We start from the raw sequence: 25109 nt of genomic DNA, 5'->3' as shown, positions 1-25109 counted from the left end.
TAAAAGATTTCATATAAAGTCAGTCATAGTCTGTTGCTTAGGAAGCCATAAAACTATGTATGTTTTACTCTGCCTTTATGACTAAAATTAAATTGATGGCAGGAATTTTTCCCCCAAGTATTTTGAGGGCTATGCTAAGGTCAGTACCTAAACATTTAGCTGTATGTCATAGTTTAAAACTGTTTGACTCTGTTCAGTTTAAGAAGGAAAGTACATAGAATATCTTTATTATTCTTATGAAAAAGCAATGAAAATGAAAAGATTCCTAATATGAAGAACTATATACCCTTAGTTATCTGGAAAATTTATCTTGGCTTTCTTCATGATGATTATGTAGAACAGGTATAAACATTATATATTCACTGACATCAGGGACAACCTAATTCTTTCTTACAGCTCCAAAGGAAATGGTGTTATCATTCCACTTGGGGCAGATCCATATTCACCTGGGCATAAATGTCAGAGGTATATTTAAATAATAATGTTTTCCTTCTCAAAAATCATAGAAACATTGAACAAAGGGCAAGTGTCATAACAAATCTCAAGGTTTTGCTTGCATTGTAAGACACCCTAGTCACCCTAAAATGTAAATTAAAAATCTATTCAGAGGACAATGACCCAGGAGGAATGTATTGCTGCAGTATCTTCTGATCAGGCATTTCTGTTTGGGTAGCATCCTGTAATATCCAAATGTAGAATGGAATGGAAAGCCTCTGTGTCTCCATTTCCCTCTCTCCTGTTTAAAAAACTGATAAAATTATTACATAGCTTGCAATTATAAAAGTATTATAGTGTGGAAAAATAAGGGGAAAAAATTACCCTAATTGTCCACATTATAATACCTTCATACATTCTTATTAAATTTTGTCTATGATAAAAACGCATTGTAAAGAAAACTTGAAAAATATAAAAATAAATCACTATGTTTCATGGTCCAGATATAACTTCGTATATATTTTGAGATCCTATTCTTTTTTTGCACATAGAAACACTTTGCTTTTCTCACTGAACTTCAATTATATCATAAACAGTTTTCATTTGTAGCAGACAGGACAGTCAATTTGCTTATCTGCACACCCCTTTCTAGTCCAGTCCTGCCATGATCCTGAGTGGGCAGCCTGCCATGTGATCCCTCCCTGACCACTGATGCTTGGATAAAGAGGGAACCCCCTAAGCAAGGCTTAGCCATTTAGATACCCATAGGAAGTTGACACTAGATCACAGATTGTGGTTGGTCTTTATTAGGCATTTTAACCAAAAAGTAATATAGAGCTGGAACAATTTTTGTGGCCACATAACGAAATAGAGACAAATGGAGAAGCAAAAGAATGAAGCCAGCTCCTGAAGCAGAGATCCCACGAGGGCCGAGAGAGACTCAGGAGTAACAACCTCAGGCCTCAGCTTATGAGATCCATCTACATCCTGGTCTTGGGAGTCCCTGGAATACTCCTATTCTCTTCCAATAAAGGTTTCTTTTTAAGTTAGTTTGACTGGATTTCTGAACCTCAGAAACAAACAAATAAATCCCTGATTAAGACACACAGATCAGGCCGGGCGCGGTGGCTCACGCCTGTAATCCTAGCACTCTGGGAGGCCAAGGCGGGTGGATTGCTTGAGCTCAGGAGTTCGAAACCAGCCTGAGCAAGAGTGAGTCCCCGTCTCTACTAAAAATAGAAAGAAATTAATCGGACAACTAAAAATATATAGAAAAAATTAGCCAGGCATGGTGGTGCATGCCTGTAGTCCCAGCTACTCAGGAGGCTGAGGCAGAAGGATCGCTTGAGCCCAGGAGTTTGAGGTTGCTGTGAGCTAGGATGACGCCATGGCACTCTAGTCCGGGCAACACAGTGAGACTTTGTCTCAAAAAAAAAAAAAAAAAAAAGACACACAGATCGTTAATAATCTTCATGGAAGATAATTTTGTAGATAAGTTGCACAATATTCTATAGTACATGTCCCCATTTGTAGTCATTTAAGTCATTTACAGTTCTGAAATGCTCCAAAATCTGAAACTTTTTGAGCATTGACATGGTGCCACAAGTGGGACATTTCATACCTAACCTCATGTCACCGTCAAAATGCAGCCAAAACTTTGTTTCATGCACAAAATTATTTAAAATATTGTATAAAATTATCTTCAGGCTATGTGTATATATGGTGGTATATACAAAACATAAATGAATTTCATGTTTAGATTTGGGTCCCCTGCCAAAACTATTTCATTATATATATGAAAATAATCCAAAAAAAATGTGAAATCCAAAATACTTCTGGTCCCAAGCATTGTGGATAAGGGATCCTCAACTTACAGTTGCAATCATGCAGTATGTAGCCTTTTCAGATGGGCTTCTTTCCACTTAGTAATATGCACTTAAGTTTCCTCATGTCTTTTCATGGCTCCATAGCTCATTTCTTTTTAGCACTGAGTAATATTCCATTGTCTCAATATACCACAGCAAGATGTGTCTGTGAAAGGAATATTATCCAAAATATAGAAAGAACTCAAGCCTGAACAACAAGAAAACATTTTAAAAGGAAGCCAAAGACCTTAACAGACTTCATTAAATAAAGTATATACATGGCAAATAAGCATATGAAAAGATGCACCACATCCTTGTCATCAGGGAAATGCAAATTAAAACAACAATGATACCTCTACACATCTACTAGAATGGCCCAAATCCAGAACACCGACCATCCCAAATGCTGGTGAGGATGTGGAGCAACAGGAACTGTCATTCATTGCTGGTGGGAATGCAATTATGGTACACTCACTTTGGACGACAGTTTGGCAGTTTCTTACAAAACTAAACATAATCTTACCATATAATCCACCAATTTCCCTCTTTGGTATTTACCTAAAGGAGCTGAAAACTTATGTCCACACAAAAACATGAATATGAATGTTTATAGACGCTTTAGTCATAATTGCCAAGACTCAGAAGAAAACAAGATGTCCTTCAGTAGCTGAATGGATAAATACTGGGTCTATTTTTAAAAGGACATTTTTATTTTTACTATTGAATTGAACATCTTTTCCCATGTTAATTGGTCATTTAAGATCTTGATTTTGCGAATAACCATGTTCACTTCCTTTATTGATTTTTTTCTATTAGAGTCTCCTTTTATTTTAGACGGAAGTGCCTTAAAAATTAATAAGGAATTGCATATCAAAATTTTGAATGCCCGTGTCCTTTGACTGATCAGTTCTAATAATGTGTGACATTTGTCCTAGAAATATAAAAGAATGTGAAGGTATTGAATGGTATTTCCTACAGTATTGCTTTTAAAGAAAAAATATAGCCTAATTATACATTGATAGGGATAGTTAAGTAAATTATGGTACACTCGTACGATAGCATACTATTTAGCTGTTAAAGAATAAGTTAATATGGAGATATCTCCAAGCTATCTTAACTGAAAAGAGCTAAGGTGCAAAATTGTATCGTGACCTCGTAACTGTTGTAAAATATACAAACTTATTCACTAAACAAAATGTTTATTGAGTGCTACTATGTAGCAGGTAATGTCCCTGGAAGATATACACAAAATATTAACAATGTTTAACTCTAAGTTTCTAAAGGACACTTTTTGTTTTACAGTCTTTATGCAGCTTGAGTTTTTATTGTGCATATATAATCTGTATGCTTAAAGAAAATAATTTGTAGTGCTTGCTGTATTATAATTATTTATTGATCTGTCTCTCCCACCAGCCTGTGATGACCCCAGACAGAGATTCGGCTTTGTCTTCACCATTCTGTGGTTTGTAATTGAAATGATTTACATAAATGCAGGGCGTGTTTGAGCCTTCCGGATGGGCCTGGGGTCGAGCAGGCGGCGGAGACACGCCTGAGACGGGCGGGAGGTGGCAGAGGGGGTCCGCCCGGCGCACCAGAGAGACGAGCGGTCGCGTTCCTAGAGAGGCACGGAACTGGCCGGACACCGCTACTCGGCTGCCAGTGAGGCGAGAGGCGAAGCCCTCGGCCCCCCGCCCGCCTACAGGAAGAGCTGGCGAGACCCGCGAGCCCACGGTCGGGGATCTGGGGAGGCGGCCGGCACCCCCGACTGTGGAGCCCCGGGCCTCCGCGCTCCCTTGGGAGCCTTTCACGAGGTCGGCCACGTCTTTATTGTGCACCGTCTCTGAACTTCTGGTCTATTAAACAACAATTAGACACGCACTCATTGAGTGCCCACTGTGTGCCAAGCGCTGTGCTAGGTCCTGGGGTGTGATCTCCATCAGATACCTTCTGGGCCCGCCTAACTGTCCTGGCTACTGGCATCTCAGGTACGTCTGCGTGCATTCATCAAGAAGTCCATCAATATTTGTTGAATACCAGGTACGTACCGGGCTTGTAGAGGCTATGCAGAGATAAACCCTCGTCCTCAAGAAGCGGGGGTGGGGGTGGGGTATCTGTAATACAAGATTGGGTGGTGGTGCAGTTTTCCGTGGCAACACCCCATTTGCACCTGTGTGGCTTAGAGAGCAAAACAGTTTTCCCTGGCTCCACATTAGTTTTGGGGTTGGCCAGGGAATGTTTTACATAGGTCATTTGCGCTGGATCTTGGGAATTTACAGTTAGAAGGGAGGTCCTGGCTGTAAAGTATAAAGTGCATAGAAAAATTTGAGTACTCAGAATGGCAGCCACACGAGGAATTTAGGAAGACCATGGCTTTCTCAAAGGTAGGAACTGTGTCTTTTATTCTAGAGTTAACTTTATGCCTGGAAAATAATGAGGTGCTCCGTAAATGTTTATTGAGTGACAAACAAACCGGTAAAATCCAGTAAAGATCAGTTCCTGGGGAGTTTGAATTTAGTGCAATGAGGATTAATTAAAACTCGTTTTTTGGAGGTTTGTTGAGTATAGTCAGAATTGTGCTTTAGGAAATATTAATCCAATGACAATGGGTGGTGGTGGGGGGGAAGGTGGACAGGAATACCCCACAGAAAATTACTGTAATAGCGAATGAAAATGGTAACAAAGGAATAAAAAGGAAGGCGTGGCTGCAAGAGGCATTTCGAAGAATTGACTGAACTCAGAGTTGATTGTATATAAAGTCTGGTTTTAAGACTGAATACATGGGATGATGATGATGCCAGTAGAAATGGAGAAATACCAAGTGAGTGCAGTTTTGAGACACTGATTTTAATTTGGGCTGTGTTGAAATTATAGTGCAGGAGAGGCCCACAGCTGCTGGTGCTTTGAGATATGGGTTTGGAGTGTGAAAGGCAAGTTGGAGCCAGACAGCGATTTGAGTCTTCTTGGAACAGAGATATATTGAAATTGTGACTAATGAGATCACAAAAGGAGAAAATAAGTGAAGGGAGAGAAAAAAAGAACTCGATGGTTGTATACTGTTTCAGTTATCCATTGTCACGTCAAAGATAAATTAAAACTCTAAATTTAGTGGGTGAAAATAACCTCAGCTGTTTATTTCTCAGAATTCTGTGAGTTGACTGGGCAGTACTACTGCTGATCTCACCCAGAGTTACTCATATAGCTCATACAGCTGTATATAGCTGATGAATCATCTGAGCACTAGTCCCAGCTGGGCTTAAGCTTGGGTGTCTTGGTTCTCATCCACAGGACCTCTCTGCATGGCTAGCTTGGGCTTCCTCACAGCATGGCAGTCTCAGTGATAGTGTGCCAAGAGCTACAGGGGCACTTCCTCTTACAATGTCATTCTGCCATATTCGATTGGTCAAAGCAACTTATAGGCCAGCATGATTCCAGGGAAGGAAAAATAAACTCCATCTCTTGATGAGAATAGTGGCAAAATCTCATTACAAAAGGTATTTGAGGGTGGGGGACTTTGGAAATGGTCAACCACACCTACATTTAAAGTGGAATATTCAATGAGAGATACACAGACGGATGACCTTTGAGACTGTATTATTTGTCCATGAAGGCAGCCATTTAACTCAATGGGTAAAATTATTCCTTCTCCCCAGCTAACATGTAAGCTGCTCAAGCACTGTTATTGTTAACCCTTCTTCCTTTATATCCTACACATCCCTAACCTCAGGGATCAACCCCTTTAGTGTTCAAGATACGTTTCTGATTAATTTCGCTGACAATAGAGGTAAGCAGGTTCAGCTTTTGATCTTTACCTAGAGGGAGGACAAAAATATAAGTACATTACATAGAGTTTTGAATCTCTTATAATTTGCATATTACTGATCAATTCTTATACCTCAGATATACATTTCTGAACATAGACCCTAGCTAAGTGAACCTTTTTCTAGCCTCCAAGCTCAACATGTATGAAGCTTTGCCAGGCCCTGCTCTTGAAAATGAAGATGGCTCTGTAAAAGTGAAGGAGGAAGATCCCACCTGGGAGCAGTTGTGCAATGCACAGGAGGGCAGTTCCCACACTCAGGAGCTTTGCCGCTTGCGCTTTCGGCAATTCTGCTACCAGGAGGCTTCTGGGCCCTGGGAAGCTCTGGCCCAACTCCGAGAATTTTGCCATCAATGGCTAAGGCCAGAGATGCACACCAAGGAGCAGATCCTGGAGTTACTGGTGCTCGAGCAGTTCCTGACCATCCTGCCCAAGGAGCTCCAGGCATGTGTGCAGATGTATCCTCTGGAGAGCGGAGAGGAAGTAGTGACAGTGCTGGAGAATCTAGAGACAGGACGTGGAGACACAGGACAGCAGGTAGGAAGAGAATGTATGTGGTGGTGTGGGAGAAGAAATGGGGGACATGTATCTGTTAATTTTTAACTTTTTATTTGGAAATAATTTATAACTTACAGAAGTATTGGAAGATGTAGTCCTAGTTTCTTGGGAGGCTGAGGTGGGAGAATCACTGGAGCCCAGGAGTTCGAGGCTGCAGTGAGCTATGATTGTGCTACTGCACTCAAGCCTGGGTGGCAGAGCGAGACCTTTTTTCTGAAATCTAAAAAAATAATAAAATAAAATAAAGAAGTATTGGGAGAGTAGTTTACAGAAATCCTGTGTACTCTTCACCCAGATTCACGAGTTGTTAATATTTGTTTCATGATGTGCCCGCCCCCTACCCCGTGCACACTGTTGTGAAAACAAGTGCATATTCTCTGTTGCTCTGTATGCATATGTGTGTGTATACACACATATACATACAGGTTTTTTTTTTCTCAAACCATTTGAGAATTAGTTACAGACATTACGTCTCTTTACCTGTATTGCTAAAGATCAAGAACGTTCTCTTATATAACCTGAATATGACAATCAAGTTTAGGGAAATTAAAATTGTTATGATACTATCATATAGCACTAGTTTTTATTCAGATTTTGCCATGTTATCCCAATAGTGTTTTTATTGCAATTTCTCCCCAATCCAGAATACAAGCCAGCATCACACATTGCATTTAGTTGCTGTGTCTCTTTAGTCTCCATGAATTTGGAATATCTGCTCAGTCTTTCTTTATTGTGACATTGATATTTTTGAACAGTATAGGCCAATCTTTTTTTTTTTTTTTTTTTTTGAGACACAATCTCACTCTCTTGCCTGGGCTAGAGTGCCGTGGCATCAGCCTAGCTCACAGCAACCTCAAACTCCTGGGCTCAAGCAATCCTCCTGCCTCAGCCTCCCAGGTAGCTGGGACTACAGGCACGCACCACCATGCCTGGCTAATTTTTTCTATTTTTAGTTGTTTGGCTACTTTCTTTCTATTTATAGCAGAGACAGGGTCTTGCTCTTGCTCAGGCTGGTCTCGAACTCCTGAGCTCAAGCAATCCTCCAGCCTTGGCCTTCCGGAGTGCTAGGATTACAGGCGTGAGCCACCGCGCCCGGCCAAGGCCAGTCTTTTTGAATGCCCCTCAATTTGGGTTTGTCTTATATTTTCTCATGATTAGATCCAGGTTGCACATTTTGGCTAGGGCACCACAAAGGTGATAGTAGGTTCTCAGTGCATCACTTCGGGAGGCTCATGGCGGTGGTTTGTCCTATCTGTCCTATCACTGAGGAGGTTACTGCAGTATCTGTCAGATTTCTTCAGTAGAAGGTGACCATTTTCCCCTTTGTAATTACTAAATAATCTATGGGAGACATTTTGAGACAGTGTGTATATCCTATTCGTTATTAAACTTTCACCAACTAGTTTAAACATCCATCTGCTTTTTGTTTTTGTTGTTCTGGGCAGGAATCCTTTGCCTGTCTTGTCTGCCTTGTTTGCTGCTGTATCCCCAGCATGTAGAACGGGGCCTGGCTCTTAGTAGGCGTGCAGTCCACATTTGCTGAATGAATGAATGTTTCTGCCTTACTTGCTGCTTCTTTAAAGGATTAAATGTGGCTTGTCCTGTGTTCCCCAATCCCTAACTGCTAGCTCCCACCAGGATGCCTTTTCAAGGTAGATCCTTTTCAATGTAGGCCTCTGTCTACATTCAGGGACAGAACATACACCTAGAGGTGACAGATTATCATGGAGTCTCTTTGGAATGTCAGAACCTCCAGCTCCTGCCTGGTGAAAGTACCCTGAAGTGTGAACCTCCACAGCTTCACCAAGAGAACCCCCAAGAAGTGAGTGGTGAGTGCCAGAGGGTGAGTTTAGTGAGAACACTGGGAGCTGGCCATTGACAGGAGCTTGATCTTCTCAGTAGAAGCTTGTTTATCTGTGTTTTCAAGTTTTTGTATACATCGTAAAATGATTACCACAAGCTAATTAACATATCGATCTCCTCACAGTTACCTTTTTGTATGTGTACAGTAAGAATACCTAAGATCTACTGTCTTCACAAATTTCAAGTATACAAGACATTATTACTAACTATAGTCACCATGCTGTACCTTAGGTCTCTAGAACTTATTCATCTTATAACTGCAAGTTTGTACCTTTTAACCAACATCAAGTTTTGTTTTTTTGTCTAACCCTATATCTAAGAAAACCTTTTAAAACTTATGGAATTGTAAAATGTTAGAATTCTAAGATTTTCTTTTTTTTTTTTTTTTTTCAAAATAGAGTCTCACTCTGTTGCCTGAGCTAGAGTGCAGTGGCGTCAGCCTAGCTCACAGCAATCTGAAACTCCTGGGCTTAAGCGATCCTTTTGCCCTCAGCCTCCCCAGTAGCTGGGACCATAGGCATGCACCACAATGCCTGGCTAATTTTTTCAATTTTTAATAGAGACCAGGTTTCACTCTTGCTCAGGCTGGTCTCGAATTGCTGAACTTAAGTGATCCTCCCACCTCAGCCTCCCAGAGTGCCAGGATTACAGGTGTGAGCCACCGCGCCCAGCCTCTAAGATCTTCTTACCAACATCCTCAATAGTTAGGAAAGCCAAAATTCAGAAAGTTTAAGTAACTTGCCTAAGGTCAACAGAGGCAGAGCCACTTTTAGAATTTAAGTCTCCTGACTTTTGACCAAAACTCTCTCTCTCTACCATGTTTGTATTCTACATTTTTAATTCTACACCTATAGATGTTTTAAATATTTGTTTGATAACATTCTACAGATTTATCCTTTCCCCCATGGTAACATTTTCTTCAGTATCCTCTCTGCTTCTAATCTTTTAATCATTTTAAATGTAGCTTTAGGTGTAAAAAGATTCTCTCCATTTGGAGCTCACCCACCCTTGTGTAGGGCTTTCTCACTTTCCATATTTGGGCTTCTTCTCTAGGTAAGCATCCCAACTGTTGGTTGTATTTCAGTTCTATGGAGGCCTCTGGCAGTAGGGTAAGCCATGCAAAGAATGCAAAGTCTGTGTGTGCAGATTCATTGAGGAAAGAATACAAAAGCACACAGACACTCCTTTTCTTTTTATTTATTTTATTTTATTTTTTTAAGCCAGTCAAATTTAGCAGTGGGGGGTTGAATACCAACTTTAGTGACACGAATGTTAATAAGTTCTGATAACCCACTACCATCGGACCAGCCCAGACACTCCTTTTCAAAGAGGAGACCTTAGAACTTTATAGAGGAATATTTTTAACTCTTAGGGAGAGAGGGTGCTACCATTTTCCCTCCAGTATTTGTTGAAAGCTATTGCCTCCCTTTCCTGGAAAATGCATGCACATAAAAAATTCTGCACATGATTTCAGGGGATTGGTTTACCAATGACCATATTATCGATCTGTGAATATTGATATTTGGATAGTAAGGACAGAATAAATGGTTCATGTAATCAATGATATGAGAACATTAGAGGGAAATAAAATATATAGGGCTCAGATTATTTGTGATATTTACCCTTTGCAGCATAAACAGAATTTGATATTTCCCTATGTTCATGGCTGATTGTCCTATTATAGTTCTTCAGTTACAAAAATCCGCCGCTGCATGAAGCCCCAATGTTTTATTTATGTGAAGAAGTTTATAGGTGGTAAAGAACTCTACAGTCTTGGGAATTGGGAAAACTTTCCCAGAGTGGTGAGCCTGGTATTGAGCCTTGAAGGATGGCAGGATTTGGAGTGGAGCAAAAATGAGATAAGCATTCTTATTTACCTTTGAGATGATGAACATGTATCTGCTGAAATTGGTTTTATTCCATTTGGATTAGAGAAGAGAGAGGGGTAATGAAGAATGGAGGTGAGTGGTTGTCAGAATAGTGATGGTAATTGACAGATAACAGTGGTTGTAGAATATAAGATTCTTTAATGTAAGTGAAGACTTAAAAAACTGCATGACGTGGCTCATAGAGCTGGACTCCAGCATTCTCCTGGGCAGAGGGGTGTTTTCCCTTGATCCTCTAAGCCCCCCATGAGGATGTACCACTGCAGTGGTATGTATGATATGGGGATAAAGATACTCTAAAGATACTTTCTGGTCCTTCAGAAAGTACACCTACTCATTCCGAAGGCCTTTTTATAACCTCTTAGCCCTCCCAAATTTTCTGGAGACTCTGACTAAGGACTGGCCTGCCTAGTAGTTATAAACCCAGCACATTTCTCCAGGTTACCTGAGACCAGATGAGTCGAAGATCAGTTTTCCAGGCCTAGCTGCATCCCATCCTCCTATGCTGGTATTTTCAAAAGATAATAAGTCAACCAGCATGGCTAGAGGGTAGGGTTTCTTTAGGGAAAGATTGATTAGGGGGAATGGGAAGTTAGTTGGGGCCATATTAGAGGTCTTTAAATTGGAACCAAGAAGTTTACACTCCATCAAACTTGGCTTTGATAAAATTGGGTGTCCTTGAAGCCCTTTTTTTAAATAAAAAATACGATTTTTAGTAGTTGTGCTTGCTATTTGTATGTGCATGATATTTCATTCTCACCTGTCATGAAATACTAGATTTATTAATAAAATGAAAACTCTTGAATATTTTTGCCAGTCTCAATTATAATTGATTCTTAATGTCAGATACATTGTTAAGTGTTCAGATATGTTGATGGAGAAATAAAGGGACCTTGAGATATCATCTGGTTCATTGCAACTTAAGCCCATTTTCTCCTGTTCTGTCTTTGGCAGAGATGTACAGCAATAAAGTGTTGTTTGTAATGAATTTTCAAATGCTTGAAAACATTTCTTTGCTCCTTTCCCAGGGTTAACTCTAAGGCCCTTCTAATGCCTTCTACCTCAGGAGCAAACACAGGTCTGATCTGATCTTTGCTCTCTCAGATTGTGTTGCCTTTGATCTCTTTCCTCACTGCATTATATCTTTACCTCCTTCCATTTTCTGTTGCCACCTTCTCCCTTCTCAACTTAGCCCTTTTTATATCAGCAGACTTGCTTTATTTTACCACTGTGCTCTTTAAGCTGTTTGGTTTGGCATAGTAAAAGTGAATTAGAGAAAGGCTGTTTTTTCCAGCAAGCTATATTACCTTTAGAAATGAAACAACAGCACTAAAAAGATTCCACTGTGATCCATTGAGTCCAGAACAAAGAAAAATGATGCTATCTATGTTCTATGTTATATTTTGGGTTAGAATTACCATGTGAGCTCTTCATTTGGTAACTTTGTGCTCCTCGTATTGTTGCTTATCTTGAAAAATAATAATGCCTTGCCTTATGTGGGGTCTTCCACTTTATAGGGGGCTTTTGTGTTCATTATCTCGTTTAATCTTCATTAACCCTGTAAAGTAGATTATGTTCTTATTGTACAGATAAGGAATTAGAGATTTAGAGATTTAGACATTCAGCAGTGTCTGAGTTTAACCCAGCCAGGTCCCAGGTGAGGAGGGTGCCCAGGCTTTAGGATCTTCAGTAGTGGCCCTTCTTTCTGGCCACCTGTTGTTTGCCCTTTTCTTGGCTGACACTTGTCACCCTGAGAGGCTTTCAATCTCTCTGCCTTCACGTTGTCACAGAATATTACGCACCATGTGTACATCAACCAAGGAGCTGATATTGATTACATGCCACTGCTTCATTTCATTAGAGAGGCTGTGACAGGCCCAAGGTCACACAGCTGTAACTGTGACCCAGTTCTTTTGATATCAAACCCAGTTTATATCTGCATTCTATTTCTCTAGTTAATCTATAAACACATCGAAAGCAAAAAACATAGCTTGTACCTCTCTTCTTTGCATCAAGTACACTGTTGTGCATATAGTCAATGTTCAATTAAGGTTTGATGCTGATGATTGTTTTGGTTTCTGCGGAGTTTAGGTTTTCTCACTTCCTTTGGGTATCTTGGATGGCTGTTTTCTGGCCTTTAATTCTCCTGCCCATGCTCTCTACCTGTCTACTCTGTCTGTGATCTCATTGTCAGGCAACTCTTTCCTCATATTTAGATATTTCAAAGCTATCTCTTTCAGGAAGTCCCATCCTCACCCCTAACCATGATTGGACAATTTAAAGAGGGAACTCTGGCTACTCTGACAATATTTGAATTTCTAAAGATACAGATGTTCTCCCTTATAGTCAGTATTCAGAGATGAACCTTAAATACAAAAATTAACAAATGAAACATGCCTGACCACAGTGTCTTACAGTCTTATCAGTCTAGCTCTGATTTTGTAGTATTTCAGGTGCTTCTTCTTAGGTTAAGGTGGTTTACGAAATTGCCTCCTCCCATTATCCAAGGAACACTGTTTTTTGTCTTGAATTTTAGATGCTTAGGCATTAGAGCAATTTTAGGAGGAAAAGCGTTTCACATTGCGATATGGTATTTTGGCATCTGAATGATTGTGATCTCTGCCTTCATTCTGTATATCTCAGGAGCAGGCCAATGCTTTGCTGGAGGCCAGTAGCCTTGGGCCTCAGCCTTTAGCTTCTGTTAGAACTAGAATTATTCACTTTCTAAACTTAGCAGGCTGGAGCTGAGCCTTGTGTAACCTCTCTGCACTGTGGGAATGCTCCTGCCTTTGTTGTGTGGTAGCTACAGCAGTCCAGATCTTAGTATTGTCCTTCATGGTAGAAAACAGAGAGCATGATATTCCAAGGGTGATATGAACTGGGGGCCTGGAAGAGCCACTTTGCAGCATACATCATCTCCCTTTTCCCGGCACTCTGCACTGAGAGAAGCATTACCTCCTCAAGCTGCAGGACAGGAGGAAGCGAGTCCAGAAAGAAAAGTTATAGCAAAGAAGGACTTCTAGAGGTTTAAATGCATGCTTTGCCACCTGCCAACTGTGTGACCTGGGCAAGTTATTTAATAGGTCATTCAATTAGTCAGTCAACAATTATCTGTTTGACTTCTGTGTACTTTGCACTCAGCTTTGATCCCTCTGAATCTACCTAAGATAAATGAAGACAATAATTTGGACTTTTATGATTATTGTGAGGATTGGAAATCATCTTTTTAAGTAACAACACAGTGGCTGGCACTGTGCAGTCATCATCACTGTTTTGATTATCGTAGTTTCCTTTGGGATCAGTGTCTCCTAACATGGCAGATTCTCAAAGGCTCTTCTAGCTCATGGCTAACATCTCTTCTCTTTATTTTTGCATCTTTATTTCCTTTCATCTTCCTTTTTTCTGCTTTCCTGTTTCCCCTTTGCCTTGTCTCTCTCCTCTCTCTGTCTTTTCTTTCATCCCTCCATTCTCTGCTTGATCTTTCCTTTATTATCAGCTTCCTCCTCCCCTTTCTTTATTTTCATCTGTGATTTTTAATTTTTCTTTATGTGTGTAAAAGTGCATCACTGTAAAGCACCTTATGAGTTCATAAACCCCAGTCAATTTTGTGGGTGAGAGACCCAAGGTCTGTCAGATTAGAATTCTCGACAGAATAAAAGCAGTTGTGATGCTCTATCTCAGAGAGCAAGATCTGCATCTTAACTTATGGATGTTTAACAAACATAAGAAATTTGGTGGAGGAGGCTGGGTTCCCAACAAAGGCAACTCTTAAAGGCCATCATGTCTCACTTAGGACTCTTGTCTCCTCTCTCTACAGGGCCTGTTCCCCAGGTACTAGCCCATCTCCAGGAAGAAAGACCCAGAGACAAGACAGCAGTGTCTGAATTTAACCCAGCCAGGTCCCAGGTGAGGAGGGTGCCCAGGCTTGTAGGAACTTCAGTAGTGGCCCTTCTTTCTGGCCACCTGTTGTTTGCCCTTTTCTTGGCTGACACTTGTCACCCTGAGAGGCTTTCAATCTCTCTGCCTTTACGTTGTCACAGAATATCACGCACCATGTGTACATCAACCAAGGAGCTGATATTGATTACATGCCACTGCTTCATTTCATACCATATTTAAGAATCACATCCAAATCTCAAGGCATGGGAGTGAGAGGTGGAATTAGGCCCCTGGTTTCAGAAGGTGCCTCCACTCATTTGATGCTGAGTGACTGATGTTTTGTCTTTTGGAGTCTCTGGTTTCTCTCCCCAGCCCGAGACCTTTTCTCACACTCCTTTATGTTCTCAGTGTTCGCCACATATCCAATCAGTGTTTGGTGATGATAATGGAAAAATTCTGTATATCCAAGGTAGAACTTCACGTCTTGTGAACTCACTCACTCCCATGAGACTGCAGTATCCCTCCATGAGGGCATATCCCTAATGACCCACCACCTCTCAACACAATTACATTGGCAATTGAATTTCAGCATGAATTTTGGTGGGGACAAAACATATCCACTCTCTGGGAGGCCGAGACGGGCGGATTGTTTGAGCTCAGGAGTTCGAAACCAGCCTGAGCATGATCGAGACCCCGTCTCTACTAAAAATAGAAAGAAATTAATTGGACAACTAAAAATATATAGAAAAAATTAGCCGGGCATGGTGGCGCATGCCTGTAGTCCCAGCTACTCGGGAGGCTGAGGCAGGAGGTTCGCTTGAGCCCAGGAGTTTGAGGTTGCTGTGAGCGAGGATGACGCCACGGCACTCTAGCCTGGGCAACACAGTGAGACTGAAAAAAACAAAAAACAGAAAACAAAACATATCCAAAGAGCATGGCTCTTTGTAGATGTAATCAAGTTAAGATGAGGTCATAATGGATTAAGGTGAGCCCTAAATCCAATGACTGGTATCCTTATAAGAAGCCCATGTGAAGACAGAGAGACACACAGGGAAAATGCCACATGACAACTGAGGCAGAGATTCGTGTGATGCATCTACAAGCCAAGGAACACCAAGACTTGCCAACAACCACCAGAAGCTCGGAGAGAGGCAAGGAAGCTACTCCCCTACAGCTTTCAAACAGAGCATGGCCCTGTTCATACCTTGATTTTTGAACTTCTAACCTCCAGAAGAGTGAGAATAAAATTCTGTTGTTTTAAACCATCCAGTTTGTGGTACTTTGTTATGAGAGCCCTAGGAAACCAATATAGATTTCAAGACAAATTACAGATAGAAAAGGGGGAGAAAATAAGCAGGTGTGACATTACAAGCATATGTCTTTTTGTTGCACTCTGCTTTATTGCATTAGCAGATACTACAGTTTTTACAAATTGAAGGTTTGTGGCAACCCTGCATCAAGCAAGTCTATGGGCATCATTCTTCCAACGGTATGTGTTCACTTCATGTCTGTGACACATTTTGGTAATTCTTGCAATATTTTAAACTTTATTATTATTATCATTATATCTGTTATGGTGATCTGTGGACAGTGGTGATCTTTGATGTTACTATTGTAGTTGTTTTGGGCACCATGAACCACACCCATATAAGACAACAAAATTAATTAACAAATCGTGTGTGTATGTGTGTGTGTGTGTTTTAACTGATCCATTGACCAGCTGTTCCCCCATCTCTCTCCCTCTCCTTGGGCCTCCCTATTCCCTAAAACTCAATAATATTGAAATGAGGTCAGTTAATAACCCTCTAAGTGTTAGAGGGTTAATAACCCTTTAAGTGTTCAAGCAAAAGGATGACTGTCACATTTCTCACTTTAAATCAAAAACTATTATAGAAATGATTAAGCTCAATGAGGAAGTCATGTCCAAAGCTGAGATAAGCCAGAATATAAGCCTCTTGCACCAAATATCCAAGTTGCGAATGGAAAGGAAAAGTTTTTGAAGGAAATTAAAGGTGCTATTCCAGTGAACACACAAATGATAAGAAAGCGAAACAGCGTTATTGCTGATAGGGAGAAAGTTTTGAGTGGTTTGCATAGAAGATCAAACGAGCCACAACATTTCCCTAAACCAAAGCCTAATCCAGAGCAAGGTCCTAAGTTTCTTCAATTCTGTGCAGGCTGAGAGGCAAGGAAGCTGCAGAAGAAGAATTCGAAGCTAGCAGAGGTTGGTTCATTAGGTTTAAGGAAAGAAGCTGTCTTCATAACATAAAAGTGCAAGGTGAAGCAGCAATTGCTGATATAGAAGCTGCAGGAAGTTATCCATAAGATCTAGCTAAGATCCTTGAGCTACACTAAGCAACAGATTTTCAATGTGGATGAAACAGCATTATATTGGAAGAAGATGCCATCTAGGACTTTCATAGCTAGAGAGAAGTCAACGCCTGACTTTAGAGCTGCAAAGGACAAGTTGACTCTCTTTTTAGGGGCTTATACAGCTGACAACTCTAAGTTAAAGCCAGTACTCATTTATTATCTTGAAAATCCTAGGGCCCTAAGAATTATGCTAAATCTACTCTGCCTGTGCTCTATAAATGGAACAACAAAGCCTGGATGACAGCGTATTTGTTTAACAGCATGATTTACTGAATATTTTCAGCCCACTATTGAGACCTACTGCTGAGAAAAAAAGATTCCCTTCCAAATATTACTGCTTACTGACAATGCATGCACCTGGTCACACAAGAGCTCTGATGAAGTTGTATAAGGAGATTAATGTTGTTTTCTTGCCTGCTAACACAACGTCCATTCTGCAGCCCATGGATCAAGAAGTAATTTTGACTTTCAAGTCTTATTACTTAAAAATACATTTTATAAGGCTTTAGTTGCCATAGTGATTCCTCTGATGAATCTGGGCAAAGTCAACTGAAAACCTTCTGGAAAGGATTCACCATTCTAGATGCCATTAAGAATATTCATGATCCTTGAGAGAAGACCAAAATATCAACATTAACAGGAGTTTGGAAGAAGTTGATTTCAACCCTCATGGATGACTTCGAAGGGTTAAAGACTTCAGTGGAGGAAGTGACTGCAGATGTGGTAGAAATAGCAAGGAACGAGAATTAGAAGTGGAGCCTGAAGACGTAACTGAGTTTCTTCTATCTCATGATAAAACTTTAATGGATGAAGAGTTGCTTTTCATGGATGAGCAAAGAAAGTGGTTTCTTCTCCTTCCTCTTCTTTTTTCCCCTACTTTCCAGCAGACCAGACTTGACTGAAAAGAAAGTGATTTCTTGAGATGGAATTTACTTTTGGTGAAGATGCTGTGAACATTGTTGAAATGACAACAAAGGATGTAGAATATTACATAAACTTAATTGATAAAGTGGCAGCAGGATTTGAGAGGTTTGACTCCAGTTTTGAAAGTTCTACTGTGAGTAAAACGCTACCAAAAAGCATCATATGCTACAGAGTAATCTTTCATGACAGGAAGAATCTATCAATGCAGCAAACTTCACTGTTGTCTTCTTTTAAGAAATTGCCACAGCCACTCCAGCCTTCAGCAATCACCACCCTGATCAGTTAGCAGCCGTCAACATCAAGGCCAGGTTCTCCACTAGCACAAAGATTACTCACTGAAGGCTCTGATGGTTGTTAGCATTTTTTAGCAATAAAATGTCTTTTAATTAAGGTATGTACATTGGGTTTTTTTTAGACATAATGCTATCGCACACTTAACAGACTACAGTATAGTGTAAACACAACTTTTATGTGCACTGGGAAACCAAAAAATTGTGTGACTCACTTAATTGTGATACTCTATTGCAGAGGTCTGGAACTGAACCTGCACTATCTCCAAGGTATGCCTATATTTAAATGAGGTGGGCTTTTTAGTATTAATATCAAAATAATTCTCCGTTTGAAGTTTGGGATGGAGTAGTAATATGGTAAAGAGAAAACATATCTTCTGTCTTGAAACTCCCCTCCTTGTCAAAACAGACATTCAGTCTGTTAAAAGACCGAGTACTGTATCCTTTTTCAGGCAATGGGAAAGAGAGTGTAGATTGGGAAATGAAACAAAATATCAAGAGGTTAATAAAAAGCCATTTGGTAGGCCTTTGGAGATAGTGTCATACAAAGATAGAAAACCACAGACAACCTCCAAAATAAATATTTCAGGGTATAATTTTTCCAACCTAGAAATCTTATCATTGCTAGGTTTGAAATATTTTTAAATAATCTTTACTAATGAAATTCAGTGAGATCTCTGCATTTATATTAGGTTCCAAATCTGTTTAAAAGGAGTCTCAAGATTCCTCCATTAGTTATTTGTAATTGGTTTAACTATATTTGTAGTGGCTATAATATTGTATTGAAATGCTCTTCAACCAAATACCTAGTAGAAAATGCTATAAGACAGTGTGTAGAATAGTCTGAGTAAATCAACTATTGTGACAATGTCTTTATTCTATGTAAACTTCCTTCTTTGTAATGTTCTTGAATTACCAGTGTTTTTAGTATCACCCTATAAAAACTCTCTTATACTTAAGTGCAGCTGATTTATATTGATTGTAGGTTTGGTTCAGCAGGACACTTGAAAGTCCTACAGGATGTGGGACAGTTCTTTGTAGTGTGGGAACATCCCACGCATTGCAGAATGACTAACATCTCTGGCCTCATCTTATGAATGGCATTGGCACAAGGTGGTGGGGATCATTGTTACAACCAAAAATGTTCCCACAAATTTATAGAATGCCTTGAGGGGTTGGTACCACTGGTCTACAGTGTGGTATTCAACACCCTTCACAACTGGACCCCTTATCCTTACCACAGTGAAAACTAAGAGGCCATTTTTTTGTTTCTTTAGACATCAGTGAAGACTGAGGAAGAAACAGCCCAGGCCCCTGCCCCACAGGAGTGGCCACATCTGAGTCTGGCTCAGAGGAACCTCTGTGGGAACTCAGCTGAGGAGAAGGCTGCAAGCCTTGGTCTGATGAGTAAGGATAGGCCTCTGGCTAGTCCCCTGCATGTGCTCTCCTTTTCCCACCCCTGACCCTGAATTGGCCATTGGGAGACCACATTTCCTATAGACCCTCACCCTCCCCTTTCCTTCTTCTGGCCTCTGCCTGCTGACTTCTCTCAGCTCTTACCATTTCGTATCCCTCCCAATCACATTTTCTTCTTCTGTTGCTACTCACCCAGCTTAATGATTCTTGTTATCTTCTCTGCTCATCCCTCCCTATTCCCTGATTCTCAGTGACTCTTCCTTTGTATCCCCTTTTCTTCCCTAGTGAGGCTCCCATATGACTTGTCATTTCAGATATCCCTTCATACTTGGAAGCCCCATGAACACCTCTGCCTGTTCCCTTCTTCTTTACTTCAGAGGAAGTTCTCTTTACTCTCTGAGAACACAACTGTTCATGTTTAATTTTCTTTAAATGTGCTCTGCCCTGTTGGACCCTCTCCCAGCTGGGCTCTTGTACTGTAATTGACTTTTCTTATCACCTTCCCACACTGTGCCATATTTTGTAAGATTGATGAAACTGTATACCCCCGAGACACCTATTGATTTGTTTTTGATTTAATTTGGAACATCTATTCCCTACCCTACAGGTTGTTTTTTCAAAATTTATAGATATGACATTCAAATCATTAATGTATTATTTTAGCTGAAGAAATTGTAACTAAAGATGGATTGTTTAATGCAAAGCAAGAAACTTCTGAAGAAATGAAACAAGGTTGGGAGGCCTCAGGAATACCCAACAGGTGAGTGTCCATGGTCCTGAGTGGATCAAATCCTGGAGACATAAGAAGAAATTGGAATGGAACTAGAGAAACCAGTTGGTCAAGAGCCTGCTTCCCTGGAATAATAGAGAATGAGTGCCACTGTCACTTCTATGATCATAGGAGGCCTGATGCCAAGAACGTGACCTATTGAATATTGTCAATATACAATAATTATACAAAACCTTCATTTGGCACAGTTTCCTCTAAGAATCCTGTCCTGACTCAGGGTATCCTGCTTAATCACTCTTCCCTGGGGTCCTTTTACATATTTTTGGAGCTGCAGATAAAGAAGCCAGAAGACAGAGAATTTAGATGAGAGTAAAGGCTGCAGGTGAAGCTGCCATGACAGTTAAGAAAGAAATATCATCAGAACTGGAAGAGGACTTAGTGAGGCAAGTAGGGTATTTTCAGCCTTCAGTAGAAGACTCGAATAAGGAAGAGATCAAAAGGAATGTAGCTGATAAAAAAGGAGAAATTAATGATAGTAGTGGGCACTTCATAAGTGTTGTTTGTGGGAATGAGTGAATATGTAACATAAATACTGGTAAAGCAGGGACCAAATCACAAGCAGAGGGTTGGCTTCTGGTGAGGCCATTAACTCTTCAGAGACTCAAGAAAAGAGGAGAAAGGAAATAAGGCAGGATAATTAGGCTAAAGAGCAGAGCAGCGAGTAAGTAGGGCTTTATTGACATTTGCTCATCTTAGGAAAACAGGGAGCTAAATCTCTGCTAAATAGAAATGTCTTGAAGCTTAAGAAGAGAAGTGAAATTTCTCGTCTCTCTTTCATTAACCTAGTGAGGACTGAGCCAAGCTCCACTAAGGAAGAGAAATAATGTTCAGTAACTTAGTGCAGAGCTATAACTGGAGAATAGGAATCTGTTACTGTGCCTTTTGGGGGCATTCAGCACCAGCTAACTGAAACTGTGACCCATGACTCACAGTGCCTATAAGAATAAAGATATCTTATTGTTTCACATAACAAAAAGTCTGAAGGTAGGCTGTTCTCGGTTTGGTACAGCAGCTCAACCATTATGTCAAAGATCCAGCCCCACCTACATCCTTGCATCCCTCCTCTAGTCCCCTATTGTCACCCTACTTTCTTACCTCACTCACGCTTTTTCCCATTTCCTTCCTCACAATATTGGGCTTAATACACTGTATCTCGTGGAATTTAGATTTCAGCAGTGGAAAGGCTCAATGTCATGACAGTATTGACTGAAGAGGTGGATGTCAGGGAACTCTTTACGATGGATGTGTTGAATACACATAGACATTGAAGACACCCAGGATAATAAATGCTTTAAGTAAATATATGTAGTGTAAATTATATTAAAATATACTCTTTTCACTGCTTTTTTGCCCCTATGTCTTCTAAAACTAGACTAGTTTACTGATAGAACACTAGTAAATGAAATGCAAATATCTAGAAATAAGATAGAAGTTTGTATAAAATAATGCTTTTCATCTTAGTAACTTTAGTAACTTTAGCTTTACTTCCTTGTAAACCTCATAAAAATCAATTCAAGTGCAATGAGCTGAGTTTCTTCTTTGTTTCTTACCAGAGCAGTATGTCCACCAGATAAATGTAGCACTAGAAAAAGCTAAGTCCTTCCATGTTCAGAAATTCTTTGAGACATGTGAGGATGCCCAGTAAATAACAACCTTCTTCCTTGTCCAAGTACCAAACCAATTGACGGGGACACAGGATTAAAACAGATGGTTCTGGAAGCCTTAACTCTATTATTGTCAGACGCTAGAGTGGATAAAGCAGCTCAGAGGCAGAGCTAAATAGGCTCATACTGGCAGAGGACAAGTGCAGCAGATGTCCCCCTGCACAGTCCTGCCGATGCAACTTGGGGCAAAAAGGAGCATGGGATATCTGGATCCTTCTCCTAAAGAGGACAGAGGAAGGGGCTGCACCATGGATGCCCAGTTCCTTTCCCCAGATTCGACAATTTCTTACGTCATAAGAAATGAGTGAGAGGTGGAGAGAGGCCAGAAATGTTAAGTCTAGCCAAAGTCCTCCCCATGGAAACAAGAGGAGTGAGAAGTAAGTAATCCTCTCCTGCCAAAAGATCTAGGCTTTAGTGGATTTCTCATCTATTAAAGAATAACGCTGAGGTTTTTTTTTTTTCCTTCTTTCTATGTTGTCCAGGCTGAATTCAAACTCCTGGGCTCAAGAATCCTCTGGCCTGAGCCCCCCAAGTGGCTGGGAAAGACTGAAGATTTTTATAACGTATGCTCTTTTTTCTTTCCCAGAGATCATGCACCCCAGATCCCTTATATTCCTGTCCCTACTGAAAGGACAGTTGTACATTTGAACACTCTGAAGGACCGTCACCCTGGTGACTTATGGACCCGGACACACATTTCATCCTTGGAATATGCTGCAGGAGATATTACCCGAAAAGGGAGAAAAAAAGACAAAGCTCGAGTGAGTGAACTACTCCAAGGCCTCGCATTTTCTGGTGACTCAGATTTGGAGGAAGATAATGAGCCTGAGACCCAGCCTGCTCAAAAGAAGCTAAAAGTGTCAAGTGTCCCAGAAAAGAATTGGACCAAAAGAGACATTAAACCCAACTTTCCAAGCTGGTCAGCCCTGGATTCTGGACTTTTGAATCTCAAGAATGAAAAGTTGAACCCAGTAGAGCTCTTTGAATTATTTTTTGATGATGAAACATTCAACTTAATTGTCGGTGAAACCAATAATTATGCTTCTCAGAAAAATGTCAGCTTGGAAGTCACAGTTCAGGAAATGAGGTGTGTGTTTGGTGTTCTGCTTTTGAGTGGGTTTGTGAGGCGTCCCAGAAGGGGACTGTATTGGGAAATCCCTGATGCTGATCAGAACTTGGTTAGAGATGCTATTAGAAGGGACAGATTTGAGTTGATTTTCTCATACCTGCACTTTGCAGATAATGGCCACCTAGATCAAAAAGATAAGTTTACAAAACTGAGGCCTCTCATAAAGCAAATGAATAAAAATTTCCTCTTGTATGCTCCTCTAGAAGAATACTATTGCTTTGATAAGTCAATGTGTGAATGCTTTGATAGTGACCAATTCCTGAATGGAAAGCCTATTAGAATTGGCTATAAAATTTGGTGTGGCACAACCACACAGGGTTATCTGGTTTGGTTTGAACCCTATCAAGAAGAATCAAGTATGAAGGCATATGAAGATCTTGGCCTTGGGTTAGGTGAAAATCTAGTGATGAACTTTGCTGATGTTCTTTTAGAGAGAGGTCAATATCCCTATCACCTGTGTTTTGATAGCTTCTTTACAAGTGTCAAATTAGTGTCAGCCTTGAAGAAGAAGGGAGTGAGGGCAACAGGAATGATTCGTGAAAACAGGACTGAAAAATGCCCCCTTATGAATGGAGAACATATGAAAAAAATGAAGAGGGGGTATTTTGATTTCCGAGTGGAAGAAAATGATGAGATAATTTTGTGTCGTTGGTATGGTGATGGCATTATCAGTCTGTGCTCCAATGCTGTAGGCATAGAACCAGTTAGTGAGATAAGTTGTTTTGTTGATGATGAAGAGATCCCTCAGATAAGTCAACCATCCATAGTGAAAGTGTACAATGAAAGCAAGGAAGGTGTAGCTAAAATGGATCAAATTATTTCCAAATATAGGGTGAGAATAAGAAGCAAGAAATGGTACTCAATTTTGGTGAGCTACATGATTGATGTAGCCATGAACAATGCATGGCAACTACACAGAACCTGTAACCCAGGTGCCTCTCTAGACATCTTGGATTTTCGGAGATGTGTTGCACATTTCTACTTGCAACACAATGCTAATCTGTCAGATTAAGGCAGATAAATGGACACAATGCAGACATTAATAAGACATAACAAAATGATAACTACACATTAGATTGTACCCTTCCAAAGCAAATCTGATGTATGTAGTGAAATTAACTAATTAAGTAATATTTTAAAAATCAGACATTTATATAAAGTTTCAAAGACTTGTAACAAATAATGTTAAAAATTATCTGAGAAAATGTTGAACTCCAGTGGTACCCTTTCTCTATGTCTAATTTTGTGTCAGACATGTGGGGAAGCATTTCTTTGTTGCATTGACTATTTTATGCATTTAAAGAATGAAATCCAGCCTCTTTTTTAAAAAAAAAAAATTTCTCTGGAGAATGCCTTTTTTTTTTTTGAGACAGGGCCTTGCTTTGTTGACTAGGATAGAATGCAGTGGCGTCATGATAGCTCAATGCAACCTCGCACTCCTGGGTGCAGGCCATCCTCCTACCTCAGCCTCCCGAGTAGCTGGGACTACAGGGGCATGCCAACACACCTGGCTAATTTTTCTATATTTAGTAGAGACGGAGTCTCGCTCTTGCTCAGGCTGGTCTCAAACTCCTGTGCTCAAGCAACCCTCCTGCCTTGGCTTCCCAGAGTGCTATGATTACAGGTGTGAGCCACTGCGCCCAGCCACATTTATGTTCTAATGTGAAGGTGTTTTAACCACTGCTCAGTAATTCTCAAAAGGACACATCTACAATCATTCACGGTGAGGGCCATAGTTAATTCTCTCATGTCTATGCTGGTTAAACTAAACATATGTGACTCAAGCTATACAAAGTAAACACAGGCTATGATAGAATGATAGAACAAACAAGAAGCCAAACATGAGAATAAATTCTTTGTCTCCTGAAGGAATGATAAATATTAATGCTGCCCACATATCTTAATTCATTCATTCCACAAGTACATATTTCATATGTATCAACTGGGTGTGAGAAGATGGATAGAGAGGATTTTGATGAAAGGGGAAATGAATAAAAACAGGCCCAAAGATTACTTATATATCTTTAGCTGGCAGTACTTTCATCTTAGGAGAAATTTTGCTTCTGACTAGTCTTTGGAATGGTGCATGGTTTTGGAGGTTCTTATTTGAACTGGGTCTTTCCAGGCAGCAGCTGATTGACTAAGGATGCCTGCAGTGCCCTCAGAGGTAATTTTTCCTTCATTATTATGTCCCTTTTATGGAAATGGGCTGGACCCTGA

At 40.3% G+C, this 25109-nt stretch overlaps 1 protein-coding gene across 2 annotated transcripts; it reads left to right on the top strand.

Moving 5' to 3' along the window:
- The first annotated feature begins 3995 nt into the window (after positions 1-3995).
- PGBD1 (piggyBac transposable element derived 1) lies at positions 3996-24173 on the top strand. Of its 2 annotated transcripts, none has more exons than XM_012664344.1 (7): positions 3996-4337; positions 6218-6654; positions 8348-8504; positions 14242-14330; positions 19168-19297; positions 19970-20066; positions 22347-24173. In XM_012664344.1, the coding sequence occupies exons 2-7, from the start codon at positions 6259-6261 to the stop codon at positions 23899-23901; spliced, it is 2424 nt and encodes an 807-aa protein (XP_012519798.1). In that variant the 5' UTR covers positions 3996-4337; positions 6218-6258; the 3' UTR covers positions 23902-24173. The 2 variants fall into 2 exon arrangements, with proteins under 2 accessions (XP_012519798.1, XP_012519797.1); XM_012664343.1 differs by having other exon boundaries at positions 4002-4337; positions 6198-6654.
- Positions 24174-25109: the final 936 nt, after the last annotated feature.

Source organism: Propithecus coquereli, unplaced genomic scaffold (genome assembly GCF_000956105.1).
Source record: "Propithecus coquereli isolate 6110/MARCELLA unplaced genomic scaffold, Pcoq_1.0 Scaffold882, whole genome shotgun sequence".
Taxonomy (NCBI): Eukaryota; Metazoa; Chordata; class Mammalia; order Primates; family Indriidae; genus Propithecus; species Propithecus coquereli.
This window is presented reverse-complemented; position numbering and strand designations above follow the sequence as displayed.

What these genes read in the sequence shown, in the direction of transcription:
- PGBD1 (XM_012664344.1), top strand. Translation starts at nt 6,259, where the DNA reads ATGTATGAAGCTTTGCCAGGCCCTGCTCTTGAAAATGAAGATGGCTCT. An exon ending in TGCAAGCCTTGGTCTGATGA is followed by an intron (nt 19,298 to 19,969) that starts GTAAGGATAGGC and finishes GTATTATTTTAG; the next exon opens with CTGAAGAAATTGTAACTAAA. An exon ending in GCCTCAGGAATACCCAACAG is followed by an intron (nt 20,067 to 22,346) that starts GTGAGTGTCCAT and finishes TTTCTTTCCCAG; the next exon opens with AGATCATGCACCCCAGATCC.